The 18,821-nt window shown below is 47.4% G+C and overlaps 1 protein-coding gene across 8 annotated transcripts in view; it reads right to left on the bottom strand.

Annotated features, from left to right (window-relative positions):
- The window catches only part of LOC147463655 (Man1-Src1p-carboxy-terminal domain protein), a 60,589-nt gene that overhangs the window by 28,264 nt on the left and 13,504 nt on the right, over positions 1-18,821 (bottom strand). For 5 of the 8 annotated variants that reach the window (XM_086490007.1, XM_086490011.1, XM_086489977.1 and 2 more), the window contains one exon: positions 17,955-18,042. In XM_086490007.1, the coding sequence (XP_086346133.1) occupies positions 17,955-18,042 (88 nt within the window). Of the gene's footprint in view, positions 1-17,775; positions 18,053-18,821 lie in introns of those variants that run through there. The other 3 variants (XR_015185250.1, XR_015185249.1, XM_086489995.1) reach the window with 2 other exon arrangements.

Below are 18,821 nucleotides of genomic sequence, written 5' to 3'. Positions count from 1 at the left end.
AAAGGCAGCAGATCGCCATCGTTGCGATTTGAAATTGAAGGAGGCTGATTGGGTGCTCTTACGTTTTGAGAAGGCACGCCTGAGAAAGAAGAAGGGAAAGGAGAGGCTTTTTCCAAAGCTTAGTATGCGGTACTACGGACCTTTCCGGATCTCTGAAAAGATCGATGTTGTCTCCTTCCAACTGAAACTGCCTGACACTTGGAGGATTCACAATGCATTCCATGTCACTCTCTTGAAACCTTTTAAAGGTGATGTGCATGATGATGGGGAGCCTGATGAGCAACCCGAAGTGGAAGAAAACGAGGAGATCCTTGATCCTGAACAGATTTTGGCACATAAGGACACAAAGAATAAAGGTAAAGTTAGAAGGCAATTCTTGGTTAAGTTCAGAACTATCCTACATTGGATACGAAGTGGATGGAGGAGGAGGACCTAGCAGATACTCCTCAGATTGTGAAACTTTACCTCGAAGCTTTTGGTTTAGCATAGTCTACTCCAAATGGAACCCAGAATTCAGCTTGGCCGGAGATCTGGTGCAGTGGGATGCACAAGAGGGGAGTTACTCCGCTCCTTTGTCAACAGATGCCTTGATTTTTGTATACTAGAGTCACTGATGTCTCTTTGAGATTCAGGGATACTGAGAGCTGACAGTATTCTGCTGTACGACTTTATGAAATGGAAATCCTGAATATGAAACTGATTTGTTCTTGACTTGTTTGTAAGTGCAAGAATTGATAGACGAAATGACTGCAACATTTTGGTCTAATTGATCTCGAATAGACATGGTTGCAATAGGGGTTAGTCAATCGGGCATCGATGAGGTCCCAACTGGATCTAGATGCGATTGCTAGCTACATTGCCGATAAATCATGGTCTAAGATCCGGATGAATGTTGAATGTCATGTGATGTCTTGTGATGTCTAGTGATGTCTGTGATGTCGTATGACGTGACTGTCGATTGGTACATGTGCTAGATGTGTGTTCCTAGTACGTAGGTACTAACAGTCAGTGTCTGCTAAGGCAGTTTATGGCTTCTGTCTGTTTTGCAGGCATAATCGAGGGCGATTACAATGCTTTCAAGAGGGGGGTATGTCACAAACTGGTGACGTGGCTGCCCTGTACACACATGACATGCCGGTATGGGCCCTGATTGACTGCTGATCCCGAAAAATGCGGCGCCTTTCGCGGGGCTGATGACATGGCAGCAGTGTACGGAAGTCCGTATTTTGCGGCAATTTTTGCCTTGCTGTTTACAGCAGCTTTTTTTCCTACGCATAGGAGAGAGAGAGAGAGAGAGAGAGAGAGAGAGAGAGAGAGAGAGAGAGAGAGAGAGAGAGAGAGAGAGAGAGAGAGAGAGAGAGAGAGAGAACTTAGAATTGCTTTATTTGCCAAGTAGTGGCATGAGAGAGAAAAGCAAAAAGAAGTGCTTTATTTTTCAAAGCTTTTAATGCTTTTGATTTTCAGCTTTTGACTCTGCTTTTGGTATCCCTTGTACCTTTAAATTTGTGGGTAGGCCACTCACAACTCAGAACATCTGGACGCGGAGTCTAAGTGTCAGCGTCTGCCCGCACTCTCGTATTTTGAACTCAGATTAATACAAAAAGAAATACCGAAAGGGGCGCCAATCTATGGGGCCAATATCTCTAGGCACGGAACTCTGTCGGGCCAGTGTTGAATCAATTGTGAATTGTGAACTGTTTTGAAGTGGTTATTTGGTGTTGTCGTGGTAGATTCTTTACTTGGAGTGTCCAAGTCTGGTACACAACACTTCGCAAGCAGACAGAGTAGGCCCAGGGTAGTGATCGTGCAGGTTTTCGGGTAGCAGCTAGCAGGGTTGAACCTTCTGCTTTACAGGGTGTCCGCATGCGCAGGTCGCGGGCCAGTCCCACAGAGGGGGCTCATCGAAGCCGGTGTGCTGACCCAGCTAGGGGCCGTGTGTATTTGTTTCCATTCAGGTGCAGAATCAGGAGCAGACCCCGTTGGGGCTACGTCCTGCGTCTCTTGTCTCTGGCAGAGTATATGCACTGCGCCCAGCGGGGTTGACTGTTTAGCCGTGAGCTTTCCCGATCCAGGGGGCTGCGGACTGTATGTTTGGAAGGCTTGACAGGTTTCAGTGCAAGACAGCGGGCGCAATGCCCTTCATCTTATTTTGCTCTATTGCTAATGCCCGCAGTGGGCTGAGGTTGTGAATATACCCACATCGGGTTGTGGATGCTCACTTGCTGCCTGGTTATTGCTGAGCCAGAGCGTTTTTTTGCGGTGATCAAGCATCAGGAAACAGAACAATAAGCTTGACCCTTTAGAGGATGCAGTTCAAAAGTGCAAAGAAGAATGACCGAAACAATTAACAAGATCAACCGCAACTTATTGGGCACAATAAAAATGCTCGACGAACGCGTGTTGGCCCAAGAAAGCAAGATAGCTACACTAGGAGAACGTGTGATGGCCCAAGACGAGGAGATTGTGTCACTCAAGAGGGAGCTCGTAGAGGCACGTTCACGAAATACACTTGAAGAGGGAGAATTGCAACCTTCAGTGATAGAAGAGCTAAACACGATCGAAGAGCAAGTGCGAGCCATCAAAGAGGGGGAAGAGCAACACAAAGAAATGACGACCTCTTGGGTGGACGTTATTACAAAGACTCAACAGAAGGCAGTTGAGGCCGAGAAGTGGATTGAGGTTGCCAAGAAAGGGAAAAGCAAGGAAACAACTACGTCCACACCCACCATCATTAACCTGACACTTGAAGAGAAGCAAAGAAGGCGTGTGCGCTCTCTACATGTGAGGATTTGCGATCTTAAAGACAAAGATAATGTGGACGAAGAGGTAAAAGAACTCATGGCTTTGATGGGGGTTCATGAGCCGATGCACTCAAGAGCTTGGAGAGTCGGCAACAAGAAAAATGGGAGCAAGGGGGAAACCTCGAAAGAAAGGGCACTCATCCTTCGTTTTCCCTCTATGGAAGCGAAGGACTTTTTGAAGAAGAGACCAACTCTTAAGAAAATGGCATCTTCCTCGAGGATGACCTTACCCTCTCACAGATAGCTCATATGCAGGAGGTAATGCCAGAGATTAGAGCGGCAAGGGAAAAAGATAAGATTGCTTTTTACCGAGATGGAAGAGTGGTGATATTGGAGCCACGCTCCACATGACGGTGTGAGACCTATGGGACGACACTCAAAGTTGCTACCTGGAATTGTAATGGATCTATGCGTCTAGATGTGGGTGCTTTTGAGGAAATTTTCAGTGGGAGAGATATCATCTTCTACTCTGAGACACATCAGGCCCTTGGGCAGTCTATGCCTCAAATTAGTGGATACAGATGGGAGACCGCATGTAGACGAGACACACGATTAGAGCACAGAGGGCGAGGCTCAAGTGGAGTGGCAGTGTTATTCAAGGAGGAGTTGCAACCATTGATACATATAGCTCGTAGGGATGAGCAAGCTAGGTATATGTGGGTGATATTGGAGCAGAGACAGGCAGATATCTTTACATTGCTATTTGTTACTTTCCCCCGAGTACGTCAGTGTATGCACCACCCAGAGGACAGTCCCCCTTTTCTATTTTGGATGATGACATCTGGGAGTTCTCTAGAGATGGTGACACCATCATTCTAGGGGATTTCAATGCTAGGACTGCCCATCATCAGACAGTTTTTTATGATACTTCAGAGGAGATGCTGAGAGAGCTGGATGTTGCAGAGACGGGCCTATCCAGACTATCACAGGAGGGGGAGCATACAGAGTATGGATGACACTTGATAGACATGGGGACTGCACATGGATTGGTCATCTTGAATGGCCTACAGAGATTTCCCGATGCGGGGAGTTTTACATGCTTTCCACACAGACATGGAGCTAGCACAGTGGATTATGTCATGGCACAACCAAGTCTCATCTCTAGTATCCAAGACCTCACGGTTGGACCCAGACCTGTTGGTGTGGCAATGGACCATGCTCTTGTGTCGTTGACCATCTCTTTCGAGTTTAGTGTAGCACACAGGCCACAGGCAGCAGCTCCTACTCACTACACCTTCACGTGGGAGACGTACTCTATATACATAGATGGGATCTACAGACGATTGTGTATAGAAGAGTCAGGGCGACCTTTGGAGGAGCTTACTACTATACTAACACAGAGTTACATGATACAGCAACAGAGGCATACCCACACACACAGCCTGAGTAGAGACGCCGTTCTAGGAGCATGCCCCAGAACAGCTAGTATGATGAGGAATGCCGCGAGACCAGAGCTAGACTTCAGAGGGAGGTGCTTTTGGGGGCCATCACTCACAGATAGTCACAGATTGACTTCCGACGCCTAGTGCGGCAGAAGAAGAGGGCATTTTTAGCTCGCCTAGAGTAGGATCTATACCAGCTATTCTTGAGTCATGCCATCTATTCTTGAGTCAGGACTCACGTGAGGCATGGCGGCTCTTTCATGAGCACCAACCCCCCCCCCCCCCCCCCCCCCCCCCCAAGGCCATTACCTCTACAGAGGCCTGGGGTCAATACGCGTCATCTCTGTACACAGTTCTTGGACAGCCGCCCCTTCTGGACCCCCCCGATCCATGCCCCCACATGTTCTTTTTTCACCGTTGAGATGGTGAGGAAGGCCATTGACGGATGAGGACTGGGAGAGCATATGATCATGATGGCTCAGTGGCTAAGCACTTCATGCATGCCAGAGATCTACTAGCAGAGCTCCTAGCAGTTATGTTTAACCGTGCCATGTGTGAGGGCTTGCCTGATACTTGGAGCCTATCTACTATTGTACCTACCTTCAAATCAGGAGACCCTATGGAGCCTGGGAATTATCGCACTATCATGATCCGACACGCATTGGCACGGTTGTACGCATCCATTCTTGAGCAGCAGCTGAGTAGATGGGCAGAGACGGAGGGGATATGCACAACCGGGCAGGCAAGATTCAAGAGAGGTTTTCCTACTCTTGACCATATCTTGACACTCAGAGCCATCATTGAGGAGGGCAGATCACATGGGAGACGGATTTATTGCAGCTTTGTGGACTTCCGCAAAGCATTTGACACAGTACCCAGAGCTAGATTAATGCACAGATTACAGAAGATGGGGGTACCCACAGAGCTCATTTGGGGGGTCATGGCACTATACAGGTCAGTAGTGGGGCATGTATGCACCTCAAGAGGGCCTATCTACAGCGGTTCATTCCACTATTGGGGTGAAGCAGGGTTGCCCGCTCTCTCCTACTCTGTTTGGTATGTATGTGGATGAGGTTTTCAACTACATTGAGAGAGATGGTGATAGAGGTGCACAACTGGCAGGAACATGGATTCCACTATTGTTATATGCTGATGATATTGTGTTGATCTCCAACTCTCCGGAGGGGATGCAATGTCACTTGGATGCTTTGCATAGGTTCGCCCATGAAAGTGGTTCGTTTGTCAACCTTGGTAAAACCAAGGTCATGGTATTAAATACCACCCCACAGTGGATCAGGAGGTCAACGCCCGCATTCACATACGGCCAGGAGACAGTGGATTATACAGATGCTTACACCTACGTTGGAGTGGTTTTTAGTGGACCAGCATTTTCATTGAGAAGAGCAGCAGAGACTAGATTGACCAGAGCCCAAGCAGCATTGGGTAGATTGGAGAGGATGTGTTCACATGTTCAGTTTCAGGAGCCTAGGACGAAGATCTGGCTCTTTGACACCCTGGTGGCTTCTGCATTGCTCTATGGAGCTGAGATTTGGGGACCTTCATTGGACCATCATGGGAGGACAGGTCGCACTGATGGATGGGGGGACATGGAGAAGCCACTAGTCTCTATGATCTCACGGCTCATTAGAGCCAAGGCCTCAGTACCACGTGCCATTATCCAAGCAGAGCTAGCTGCCCCCCCCAACTAGTGGTTGAGGCGCTCACCAGATCAGTCTCCTTCATACACCGCATGTGGGAACTTCCCACACACAGATATGCCCGCCTTGCACTTCAGTCCTCTCAACAGTTAGCCATGCAGGGAGATACTGCATGCTGGTATGGGGAGATGACATCATGGTTTCAAGCGCATGGGTTCAGCATAGACAGACTGCTCCCCTTCCAGTACTCACTCGATGCACCCTCCCTGACTCTCACACAGTCCGAGATCACCATGCTCATCCGCCAGGACCTGACTCAGCTAGACACCAGGAGGACATGGATACAGCCAGCACAAGAGTTGGGCATGAAGATGGCTTTCTACAGAGAGCATCTCCAGCACGGAGGACGGTTTTGTGACGAGACCCAGATACATGGACACCTCTTGTCTCATGGGATACGATGTGCTATTGGCCAGATACGCACATCTTCACACCAACTGCAGATCGAGACTAGGAGATACAGCAGAGTACCAGCAGAGGCCAGGACATGCCTCTTGTGTGACCTAGAACCTAAGACAGAGTTGCACTACACATGCCACTGCCCCGTCTACTGTAACTGGCCCGTAGCGCGGTAGGCATTGGCTTTCACCCGAAATTCTTTACTTTAGACACACACAGAGAGCATTTTGCAAAGAGAACCTGCGACGGGAATTAACACTTGAACACACACACGGCTCGGAAGCTAGAATGCTCCGAGCAGACGCCGACAACCTGTAGGCCCCAAAATTGGCGCTCCTTTCGGTATTTCTTTATTCTTTAGGAAGGTAAATTACAAGGTAAGGTCCTGGGAATCCTTCACGTGTATCCACCTAGATACCATTTGATTTGGCCAAATTTCGGCAGCATAACAACCCCAAAACTTGCGCGAAACCAATTCCCCTGCTAGAACTCACTTGCACGGGCGTATACCCTCTGATTCCTGCCCAAAAACAGTAAATTCAGCATAATGTATTTACTAGTTTTTGCCCTATTTTCAGCCCCAAACAGTCCCCTAACTGTCCTCTGCCTATGGGGCACGATTCCCGTTCTGGCGTCCGTATGGCTGAAAAACAGTAAAATTACAGCGCATACACAGCGCTGATTTTGCACCTGTGTGGTGAGGTTATGACCCTCACTAGTGCCTGCTTTGGAGCAGCAACTAGCTACCCCTGTTCCTGCTCAAGGAGGCTCTTGCCTCAGCACAAAAGCATGAACCCACACAGCTGTACATCAGTCAAATGAGGAGCCCTCTTGTGGGGCATCACATAACTGCACGTAGGGGAGAGAGAGCAGTGTGTAGTGTGCAAGGCATCACACCTAGCACCACACTGTACATGAGAGGGAAAGGAAGCACTCCATAGCTCTTAACCTGTGACAGATTGCATAATGAGGCCTTCCCAGCTTAAAAATTCAGCGCCCATTTTTCTAGAAGAGGCAAGTGCATAAAAATGTGACACTTGGCGCATTTACAAGCATTTTCCCGTTTCGGGTTCGCCGCTTAAAAATATCCCAACCGACGAGTCAGTTGACTTCGCAACATAGTTATAAAATGTTCCCCTAGTCATACCGGAGGTAATGACACGAACACATTTCACGGCCCAAAATAGCAGTTCCCTAAATTTTAGGAGATGCTTCGGTTGGGCTCCCACTGGTCTTCTGACCATCTATCCTCATTGGGACCGCATCCAAAAGTGCAATGTGGCCCAAGTATTGGATACTTTCAGTTGGTAGTCACACCTTGACTTTACGCCTTAATTGAGTTCACTTCCTAGTATCCACCAACTTGCTAAGTGCGACGGGGGGACCTTTATGATCTTGCTCTGAGCCTAGACATCCTCTTACCATACGAATTCCAGTGCTGACCACTTCCCGTCTGCGGGTGAATCTACCGTTCACATTGGCCATACAATGTCCGACCGTTTGCTACTTCAAAAAGAGGGTCTCAAAACAAATAAAATAAACCCCATTGGAAAGAAACCAACAACCAAGGTTAGCAGTTGCCACATCTTTGTGACATGGTTAATAACTGCCATGTCCTCGTGACATACCCCCCTCTTGAAATCGCAAACGTCCTCGATTGCATACCATAAATACACGCCACTGATGATCTTGTGCTATTAACCCTCTTTTATCATCGCATGTATCCGCAACAAAGGTTGTAACATACATAGATACAAATGACTTAATGAGACCTTCATACTTTTGCCATTTCCATCTATGGCACTGAATTCATATGTACATTTGATGTACTAGCTCTATCATTACCCCTCCTTTGCACACGTTGGGTTGGGGCATAAGTAGGCTGTAACCCAAAGGCTTCAAGGTAAAGCTGCAATACATTTGGTGACTCTGACAGTTCATGCTCTTCCATCCACTTTGCATCCATAGGCGGATAGTTCTTGAACTTCACCAAATAGCGTCTTGCAACTTGTCCTTTAACTTTTCTGTCCTTATGTGCCAAAACTTGCTCAGGTACCAGGATCTCATCAAGTTCCTCAACTTCTCGCTGATCCTCATCTGGCATATCTTCTGGCACATCACCCACGAAGGGTCTTAGAAGACTCACGTGAAACGCATTATGAATCGTCCATGCATCAGGCAATTTCAGCCTATAAGCCACATCACTGATCTTGTCAAGCACTTGAAAAGGCCCATAGTAACGCATGCTGAGCTTAGAAAACAGCCGTTCCTTGCCCTTCATCTTCTTTAACCTTGCCTTTTCGAACCTTAACAAAACCCAATCACCAGGTGATAGCAGCAATTCACGACGGTGACGATCAGCAGCCTTTTTCTGCTTTGCTTGAGTCTTCTCCAAGGCAACTTTAATCTTCTTATATATCTCATCCATGTTCTCAACATATCAATCTGCCTCAAAGATCTTGTCCTTTGTATGCAAAATGGGAGGAACCTTTTTGCCGCCTTCAACAATCTCAAAAGGTGCTTTGCCAGTAGACGAATGCACCGTATTATTGTACGCATACTCAAGCATAGGCAAATATTGTTCCCACTTGCCCTTATTATCTGACACATAGCATTTCAGCAGATCTAAGACAGTAGAATTAGCCTCTTTTGACTGTCCATCAGTTTGTGGATGAAACGAAGACGAAAACTTGAGCGTAGTGGCCATGTTCTCAAACAATCCTCTCCAGAACAAACTGGTCATGCGAGGATCACGATCACTGATAATCGATTGTGGCATACCATGGTACTTAAACACATTGTACATGAACAAGCCTGCCATCTGATCAGATTTTATCTTCTTCCTGACAGGGATAAAATGGGCTTGCTTGCTGAACCTGCAAATAATGGTCCATATACCATCATTCCCTGTTGGCGTCCTTGGAAGATCAAAGATAAAGTCCATAGCAATGCTTTCCCATGGCTTATCCGGAATCGGCAGTGGTTGTAACAACCCTGGTGCCTTTTGCCTGTCAAACTTGACCTTTTGGCAAACTATGCATGCTCGCACAAAGGCATCCACATCTCTCCTCAAGGTAGGCCAATTGAAGAACGTCTCTACCGCTTTAACTGTTGCATCAATGCCACGATGCCCTGCATAGGGTGGTACATGACTCTCTTCCATGACCTTATGTCGCAGTGGCCTAGTGACACAAAAACTGCCATGCATCATCATAAAACCATCTCTGAGGAGGTAGTGCTCGTGATGTTGCCCCTCTTGTAACTATTCAAAGATCCTTGCAAAATCTTCATCAGCAGTATACTGTTCCTTCATGTCATCTAACTCATGATGATAAGGAATTGACACAGCTGAAATTTGTGGCTTTCTTGATAACGCATCAGCCACAACATTCTTCTTGCCTTCCACATGCATAATCTGGAAGTGGAACGTGGAAAGAATGTTTGCCCATCGCATATGCTTTTCGGATAACTTTGACTATGTCAAGAAGTATCGCAAGGTCTGGTGATCTGTTTGGACAACAAAATCAGCACCTAAGAGGTAGTGCTTCCAACTAGAAAGCGCATGAATCACGGCCAAGAGCTCTTTCTCATAGACTTGCATAGTCCTCTCTCACCCTTGCAAAATTCGGCTTTCATAAGCTACTACCCGTCCATCTTGCATTAGCACTGCTCTGATGCTACTGCCACACGCGTCACACTAGACCACAAATGACTTCCTGAGATCTGGCAAAACAATAACTGGATCTGAAGTCAACTTTTCCTTTAAGAGACTAGAAGCTGAAATCTCTTTTTGGGTCCATCTGAAAGTGACCTCTTTCTTTTGCAATGCGTGAAGAGGCGATGCTATCTCTGCAAAATTTATGATAAACCTTTCTATAGTAGGAACACAATCCCAAGAAGCTTCTGACATCGTGCACAGTCTTCAAGTCTAGCCATGTCTTGATAGCTTCGACCTTTGCGGGATCCATTCTAACACCATCCTTTGAGACTATGTGGCCCAGAAAGTGGATCTCTTCGAGGAAGAATTCACTTTTCTTAGGATTGACAAGTAACCTGTGACTGCACAGCTCTTCGAGCACAATGGTCAAGTGACGCCTATGCTCCTCTTCATTCTTCGAATACACTATCATGTCATCGAAGAACGTTCCAACAAACTGTTGATGCGAGCAGAAAATCCGGTCCATCATTCTGTTGAACGTGGCAGGAGCATTTGTTAGCCCAAACGGCATCACTAGAAACTCATAGAGACCAAATGTCGTTCTAAACGCAGTCTTGTGCACATCCTCTGGTCTTATACGAATCTGATGGTACCCACTCTTAAGGTCTATCCTGCTAAAAATTGCAGCACCCTCTAAACAATCGAGAATATCATCAATTCTAGGAATAGGGAACCTATTCTTGATGGTATTCTTATTCAACGCACGGTAATCAATACACATGCGCCATGAGCCATCCTTCTTCTGCACTAGGAGCACTGGGGAGTAAAAGGGTGAAGAACTAGGCTGAATCAGCCCCTTCTCTAATAACTCCTCAACGTGGCCCATAATCTCTTTCTGCTGCGCCGCACTAACCCTGTAGGGAGGTCTATTTGGTGGGCTACACCCTGGCACCAAATCTATCCGATGGTCCTCAGGTCTCTCTGGCGGCAATTGCGACGGTAATGAATCAGAAAAACAGTCACTAAACTTTTGCAAAAATGCTGACCTTTCTTTATCTAACACAGATAAATTTGACTGATCACTATCTGCGACATCACGTGCAAAAATCAAGTACACAGAAAGATGATTCTTTATTATAGAAGTGATAGCAAAAGCAGATACAATAGGGACTGACTCTCCTTTAAGCTTTACATCCAAGATGTGAGTTTTGCCCCTATGCTGTACAGTGATCTTTTTGTTGTAGGCATCCAAGACTCCATGCACTCGGAACATCCACGAGATCCCCAACAAGGCGTCACAACCTTCCAGCGGCATGATGTAAAACTCTTATGTGTCCACATACGACTGAATATGCAGACGCAGCTTTCCAATGATGGGAGTAACACACTTTGAGTGGCCAGGACATGCAAACCCTGCCTCTGCTGTGTACCGCATCTCTTCAGCTCTGATGCCCAGCTTTATAGCTAACTCTGGTGAGATAAAGTTGGCTTTGGCACCTGGATCAAAGAAGATGAGTGTTGTCTGATCCCTAACTTTACCCCATGCCCTGCATAACTCACTGGCATCTGTGCTGGGCCTGTCACCCACCATGTCTAGCACTAAACCTGCCGTGGGTTTTGGCTTCTTGCCTTTCTGGTCTTCTTTATCCTCTGAGTCAGCTGGCCTTTTCCTTTGTGGACAATTGAAAGAAAAGTGACCAGGCTGCTCGCATATAAAGCATTTGTTCTCAACCATTAGGACCTTCTTTTCCTCGAGCGACTTGCGCACAAAAGGCTTCCTTTTCTGTTTCTTTGCCTGCGCTCTAGAAGTGCCGGCTGAATCCTTGTCTTTGGTGGCCTTTTCTGACCCCTGTGACGCATCAGGAGCCGTTTTCACAAAGGGCTTCTTCGCTGAATTTTTCTTTTGCTGCCCTCCTTTATCACTGCTCGGAAATCCACTGTCCTCTCCTTTCAACAAGGCAAGACCAATGTTCGCAACTTCCATAAGCTGAGTAAGGGTAGCCACTTTGTTCTTTGTACAGTAATCGCGAAGCCCTTTAGGCAGCCCACAACAGTACTTCTCTATCTGCTCTGTCAATGGCACAAATCTGTAGGAGGTCACTGAGAGTAACGCTTTACAAAACCTCCTATTGTACTCCAGCAAGCTCTTGCACGAAGCTGAAGTAAGCTGGTGCCAATCTGTCAGGACGTCGGCTTCAAATTCATTTGATAGCCAAGCAGATTCAAACATTTGCTTGAAGTAAACCCAAGTGGCGGGTGCCTGTCCTTGCATTAACAATGTCGTCCACCATGTAAGCGCATTGTCGTTTATGAAAGTGGCAGCTTTCCTGACCTTCAAAGCCTCTATAAAATTCCCTCCCGCATAAGCTGTATCAAACTGCTGGAGGAAAGTGAGTGCCTTTGTCTTGTCCTCGAAACCACTGAAGGTACTGAACTTTACCGTTGCACCACCTTCTTTGTAAGCCTTCGGCTTCTCTAGTGCCCCCAAATTGTCATACGGAATGGTCTGCAACATGGGCATTGTAGTAGGCATGATCGGCACGCTTTGGCCATTCACATTTTGCGTCAGAGGTGCGATATTTGGCTGCTGTCCAGAAAAACCAGCCATGCCAAAATGACCCTGTGGCACCCCAAACTGACCCTAGTTGCAGTGGAAACCTTGCTGCATGCCGATACTAGCATACATGGGGTTTGGCATGATGCCTTGCATACCCTCGAACATTGTTCCTGGCATGTACGGCTAACTTCCAGGCGCATAACCAGCCATACTTTGGAACACTGATCCACCCCGAAATACCCAGGATGTACCGTGGGTGGTGGAAAAACTGAGTGCATTGCCTGGTATCCAGCTCCCTGTCCATTCAAGACAGCATGCTGGCTCTGAAAGGTGGCGGGCTGAATTGGCATAACCTGTGGAATAGGCGTTCTAGCCACTTGTTCAAGCACGGGAGGAACCTGCTTTGGAACCCCCGACTCCGCAACATGCGAGTGTTCCCTTTCCTCCTGCGCCACATGAAGTACCTGGGCTTGAGCATCAACAAGCTCCGTACACGGTGTAGGTTGCCTATTTTGTTGTTGCACTGGTGACACTTGCAAGAATTCCATAAACCTCGGATTCTGCACCAGCTGCGAAAAGACATTTACCGCGGCAACTAACTGAGTCTTGAACGCATCATCCTCAAGTTGCCCAGTCATAAAGCCCTGTACTATTGGAGGGACATTCACATTGACAGGAGGTACAGACCGACCTAGCCGTGAGCTCTCGCCAATCTCAAAAACCATAGGAATCTCCTGCCTGTCCTGTGAAGAGGAACCCTCTTCCATAATTCCCTTCCCCTTGTCGGCCATAGTGTAATCCCCGCGTTCCTGCACTCTGTGTCTTTATCCCAAAACAATCCAGGCTCACTCTTTGAGGAAAAAGTGATTGATATCCCGGCAATGGAACCATGTAATCGGCCCGTAGGGCGGTAGGCATTGGCTTTCACCCGAAATTCTTTACTTTAGACACACACACAGAGCATTTTGCAAAGAGAACCTGCGACGGGAATTAACACTTGAACACACACACGGCTCGGAAGCTAGAATGCTCCGAGCAGACGCCGACAACCTGTAGGACCCAAAATTGGCGCCCCTTTCGATATTTCTTTATTCTTTAGGAGGGTAAATTACAAGGTAAGGTCCTGGGAATCCTTCACGTGTATCCACCTAGATACCATTTGATTTGGCCAAAATTCGGCAACATAACAACCCCAAAACTTGCGCGAAACCAATTCCCCTGCTAGAACTCGCTTGCACGGGCGTATACCCTCAGATTCCTGCCCAAAAACAGTAAATTCAGCATGATGTATTTACTGGTTTTTGCCATGCTTTCAGCCCTAAACAGTCCCCTAACTGTCCTCTGCATCACTCCTAGCACCACACTATACATGAGAGGGAAAGGAAGCACTCCATAGCTCTTAACCTGTGACAGATTGCATAATGAGGCCTTCCCAGCTTAAAAATTCAGCGCCCATTTTTCTAGAAGAGGCAAGTGCATAAAAATGTGACACTTGGCGCATTTACAAGCATTTTCCCGTTTCGGGTTCGTCGCTTAAAAATATCCCAACCGACGCGTCAGTTGACTTCGCAACATAGTTATAAAATGTTCCCCTAGTCATACCGGAGGTAATGACACGAACACATTTCACGGCCCAAAATAGCAGTTCCCTAAATTTTAGGAGATGCTTCCGTTGGGCTCCCACTGGTCTTCTGACCATCTATCCTCATTGGGACAGCATCCAAAAGTGCAATGTGGCCCAAGTATTGGATACTTTCAGTTGGTAGTCACACCTTGACTTTACGCCTTAATTGAGTTCACTTCCTAGTATCCACCAACTTGCCAAGTGCGACGGGGGGACCTTTATGATCTTGCTCTGAGCCTAGATATCCTCTTACCATACGAATTCCAGTGCCGACCACTTCCCGTCTGCGGGTGAATCTACCGTTCACATTGGCCATATAATGTCCGACCGTTTGCTACTTCAAAAAGAGGGTCTCAAAACAAATAAAATAAACCCCATTGGAAAGAAACCAACAACCAAGGTTAGCAGTTGCCACATCTTTGTGACATGGTTAATAACTGCCACGTCCTCGTGACATCTACTACGAGATACGCAGCCGCTTCCACTGCTTGTTGAGAGAGGGCTTCGGACCACTCTCCAGAGTCATGCGGTACGAGGATCAGAGATGCTTGGGTCTGTTTTGCTGGAGCTGTGCGCACACAGAAAGAGCCTGATGAGGGGAGAGGTCAACCAGTCTTAGAGACGGATCACAGACTTCTTTAGAGCAGACACTGGACACCCGGAGGAGCTACTACCATAGGAGAGCTCGCCGCCTCACACCAGAGGCACGCTGATCGACCGAGCGACCGAGCTAGGGATGATCCAGACGCCCACGACTGCGGAGGACTACAAGGCATCGATGGAGGCTGCATCAGAGGATTCGGATCACTCTGGCCCGACATGCACGACGCCCGGTCAGGCTATTGACCATGGAGAAGATTGATGAGATCCGCCAGCGATCAATGCTGGAACTTTTGTGATCTGTGATTTAGCTATCCCACCTAGTTGCTTAGATCACACCTAGCTGTTTCGGATTCCATAGCATTTTATTATGTCATTTTTGTTACTCTGACTTTATATAAGATCCACCAGATTGTAACTTTCTGGTCTCATAGGTCATTCTAGCCTCATGAAGACGTTAATAAAACACTTCATTTAACATCTCTCTCCCTTCCCGACCCTCCCGATCTATGCCCACACACATGAGCTTTTTCCACCGCGGACATGGTGAGGAAGGCCATTGACAGGATGAGGACTGGGAGAGCATACGATCACGATGGTTTAGTGGCTGAGCATTTCACGCATGCCAGAGATCTACCAGCAGAGCTTCTAGCAGTGATGTTTAACCGTGCCATGTGTGAGGGCTTGCCTGATACTTGGAGCCTATCTACTATTGTACCTATCTTCAAGTCGGGAGACGCTATGGAGCCTGGGAATTATCGCACTATCATGATTGGACACACATTGGCACGGTTGTACGCATCTATTCTTGAGCAGCAGCTGAGTAGATGGGCAGAGAGGGAGGGGATACGCGCAACCGGGCAGGCAGGGTTCAGGAGGGGTTTTTCTACTCTTGACCATATCTTGACACTCAGAGCCATCATTGAGGAGGGTAGATCGCGTGGGAGACGGATCTATTGTAGCTTTGTGGATTTCCGCAAAGCATTTGACACAGTACCTATAGCTAGATTGATGCGCAGATTACAACAGATGGGAGTACCCACAGAGCTCATTTGGGGGGTCATGGCATTATACAGGTCAGTAGTGGGGCAGGTACGCACCTCAGAGGGTCTATCCACACCGATTCACTCCACTATTGGGGTGAAGCAGGGCTGCCCGCTCTCTCCTACTCTGTTTGGTATGTATGTGGATGAGGTTTCTAACCACATTGAGAGAGATGTGATAGAGGTGCACAGCTGGCAGGGACATGGATTCCATTATTGTTATATGCTGATGATATTGTGTTGATCTCCGACTCTCCGGAGGGGATGCAACGTCACTTGGATGCTTTGAATAGGTTTGCCCAAGAAAGTGGTTTGTCCGTCAACCTTGGTAAAACCAAGGTCATGGTATTTAATACCACCCCACAGTGGATCAGGAGGTCAGCCCCAGCATTCACATACGGCCAGGAGACTGTGGAGTATACAGATGCGTACACTTACCTCGGAGTGGTTTTTAGTGGGCCAGCATTCTCATTCAGGAGGGCAGCAGAGACTAGACTGACTAGAGCCCATGCAGCATTGGGTAGATTGGAAAGGATGTGTTCACAGGTTCAGTTTCAGGAGCCTCGGGCGAAGCTTTGGCTCTTTGACACTCTGGCGGCTTCTGCATTGCTTTATGGAGCTGAGATTTGGGGACCTTCATTGGATCATCACGAGAGGACAGGCCGCAGTGATGGATGGGGGGAAATGGAGAAGCCTCTGGTCTCTATGATCTCGCGGCTCATTAGAGCCAAGGCCTCAGTACCATGTGCTATTGTTCGAGCAGAGCTAGCGGCCCGCCCACTAGTGGTTGAGGCGCTCACCAGATCTGTCTCCTTCATACACCGCATGTGGGAACTTCCCAGAGACAGATATTCCCACCTTGCACTTGAGTCCTCTCGACAGTTAGCCATGCAGGGAGATACAGCATGCTGGTATGGGGAGATGACATCATGGTTTCAGGCGCATGGGTTCAGCATAGACAGATTGCCTCCCTTCCAGTACTCACTGGATGCACCCTCTCTGACTCTTACAGAGTCCGAGATCACCAAGCTCATCCGCCAGGACTTGACTCAGCTAGACACCAGGAGGACATGGATACAGCCAGCACAGGAGCTGGGCACGAAAATGGCTTTCTACAGAGAGCATCTCCTCCAGCTTACGGTTGATGGTTTTGTGACGAGGCCCAGATACATGGACACCCACTTGTCTCATGGGGTACGATGTGCTATCGGCCAGATATGCACATCTTCACACCAGCTGCGGATCGAGACTCGGAGATACAGCGGAGTACCAACAGAGGCCAGGACATGCCCCCTGTGTGGCATCGAGCCTGAGACAGAGTTGCACTACACATGCCACTGCCCCGTGTACTACGAGATACGAGGCCGCTTCCATTGCTTGTTCAGAGAGGGCTTTGGACCATTCTCCAGAGTCATGCAGTACGAGGATCAGAGATGCTTGGGTTTGTTTTTGCTCGAGCTACGCAGACACAGAGAGAGCCTGATGAGAGGAGAGGCTAGCCAGTCTCAGAGACAGATCACAGATTTCTTTAGAGCTGCCACTGGACACTCGGAGGAGTTACTACCACAGCAGAGCTCGTTGTCTCACACCAGAGGCACACTGATCGACCGAGCGACTGAGCTGGGGAGATCCAGACGCCCACGATTGCGGAGGACTACACAGCATCGGCGGAGGCTGCATCAGAGGATTCGGATCACTTTGGCTCGACATGCACGACGCCCGGTCAGACTACTGACCATGGAGGAGATTGATGAGATCCGCCAGCGACCGATGCTGGATCTCTTGTGATCTAGCTATCCCAGCTAGCTGCTTAGTTCACACCTAGTAGTTTAGGATTCCATAGTATTTTATTGTGACATTTGTCAGTTCATTTTTGTCATCTTGTTACTCTGATTTTGTATCAGATCCACCACATTGTAACTTTTTGGTCTCATAGGTCACTTTGGCCTTTTGAAGACGTTAATATAACATTTCATTTCATTTCATCTCTCTCTCTCTCTCTCTCTCTCTCTCTCTCTCTCTCTCTCTCTCTCTCTCTCTCTCTCTCTCTCTCTCTCTCATGCACACACACGCACGCACACACATGGCGCACGCGCACACACACATGCAACACAGCCATATCTATCATTAGCTTGCAGCTTTATTTTGTAGAATGTAAAAATGCGAGCTTACCTTGCCACTCCCATACAACCTTGGATTCCCCTTTCACTAATTTTGGATACTGATCAATACGAGAGTCCTTACAAACCATCTGCTCCACCTGCAACAACCTAGGATATTAATGAATATAAGAGTCTTAAAAAGCATGAGATCAATTAATCACCTTTAGGTTTCAACCATTTTTTAAGTCAAAAAGTTTCATATCTCAAAGAAGATCATGGTGGCAATCACCTCCACCTCAAACATTTTCATAGAGATTGTTAGCCATTTGACATTGTTTTTTCTTTTATAATTCCACCGAACAAAGTAGGTGGTGCCTCTGAATTCAAGGGGCAAGAAGAAGTTTTGTTTACAGGTTATGTTTTGTCACACTCCATACTTCATCCCTATATGTCGGGCATGCATGCCCCCGCACTCCCTTGCAGATGGACTTGATGTCTGGTCAGCCTCGAATGGCCGTTATTAGCTATGTAATACCCTCCAAAACAGAAAGTCATTTTGGCTGAATACAATTTAAAAAAGGTACCAGTTTGCACCAATTGAAGTTGGCAATGGCAGTAGGCTAGGTTGCTGCTGCCAAACACGGCTCGTATCACCAGAATCTTGATAGATATGCATTAGACTTAGCATTATCACACTCGAATTGAGCATTATCACCAAGTCTTGAGCATCAACTTGATGTATTGGCTCTATTCCTTAAAGCACAGTATACCAAGGATAGGGCACAAGGAGCTCTTGCGACAATTTAAAAAGGGACGTAACAAACAAAGAAGAAACAAAGATAGCAAAGACTGGTCACACTTTTTGTAAAGGTTTTAAACATCCCAAATATGCAGTTCAACAGTTTCCATATCATCCTTTCAACCATACAAAAGTTGA

The sequence above is a fragment of the Adiantum capillus-veneris genome, chromosome 2 (genome assembly GCF_014529385.1).
Source record: "Adiantum capillus-veneris isolate H3 chromosome 2, ASM1452938v2, whole genome shotgun sequence".
Classification (NCBI taxonomy): Eukaryota; Viridiplantae; Streptophyta; class Polypodiopsida; order Polypodiales; family Pteridaceae; genus Adiantum; species Adiantum capillus-veneris.
Note: the sequence above shows the minus strand (reverse complement) of the source record. Positions and strands in the feature narration are given on the sequence as shown.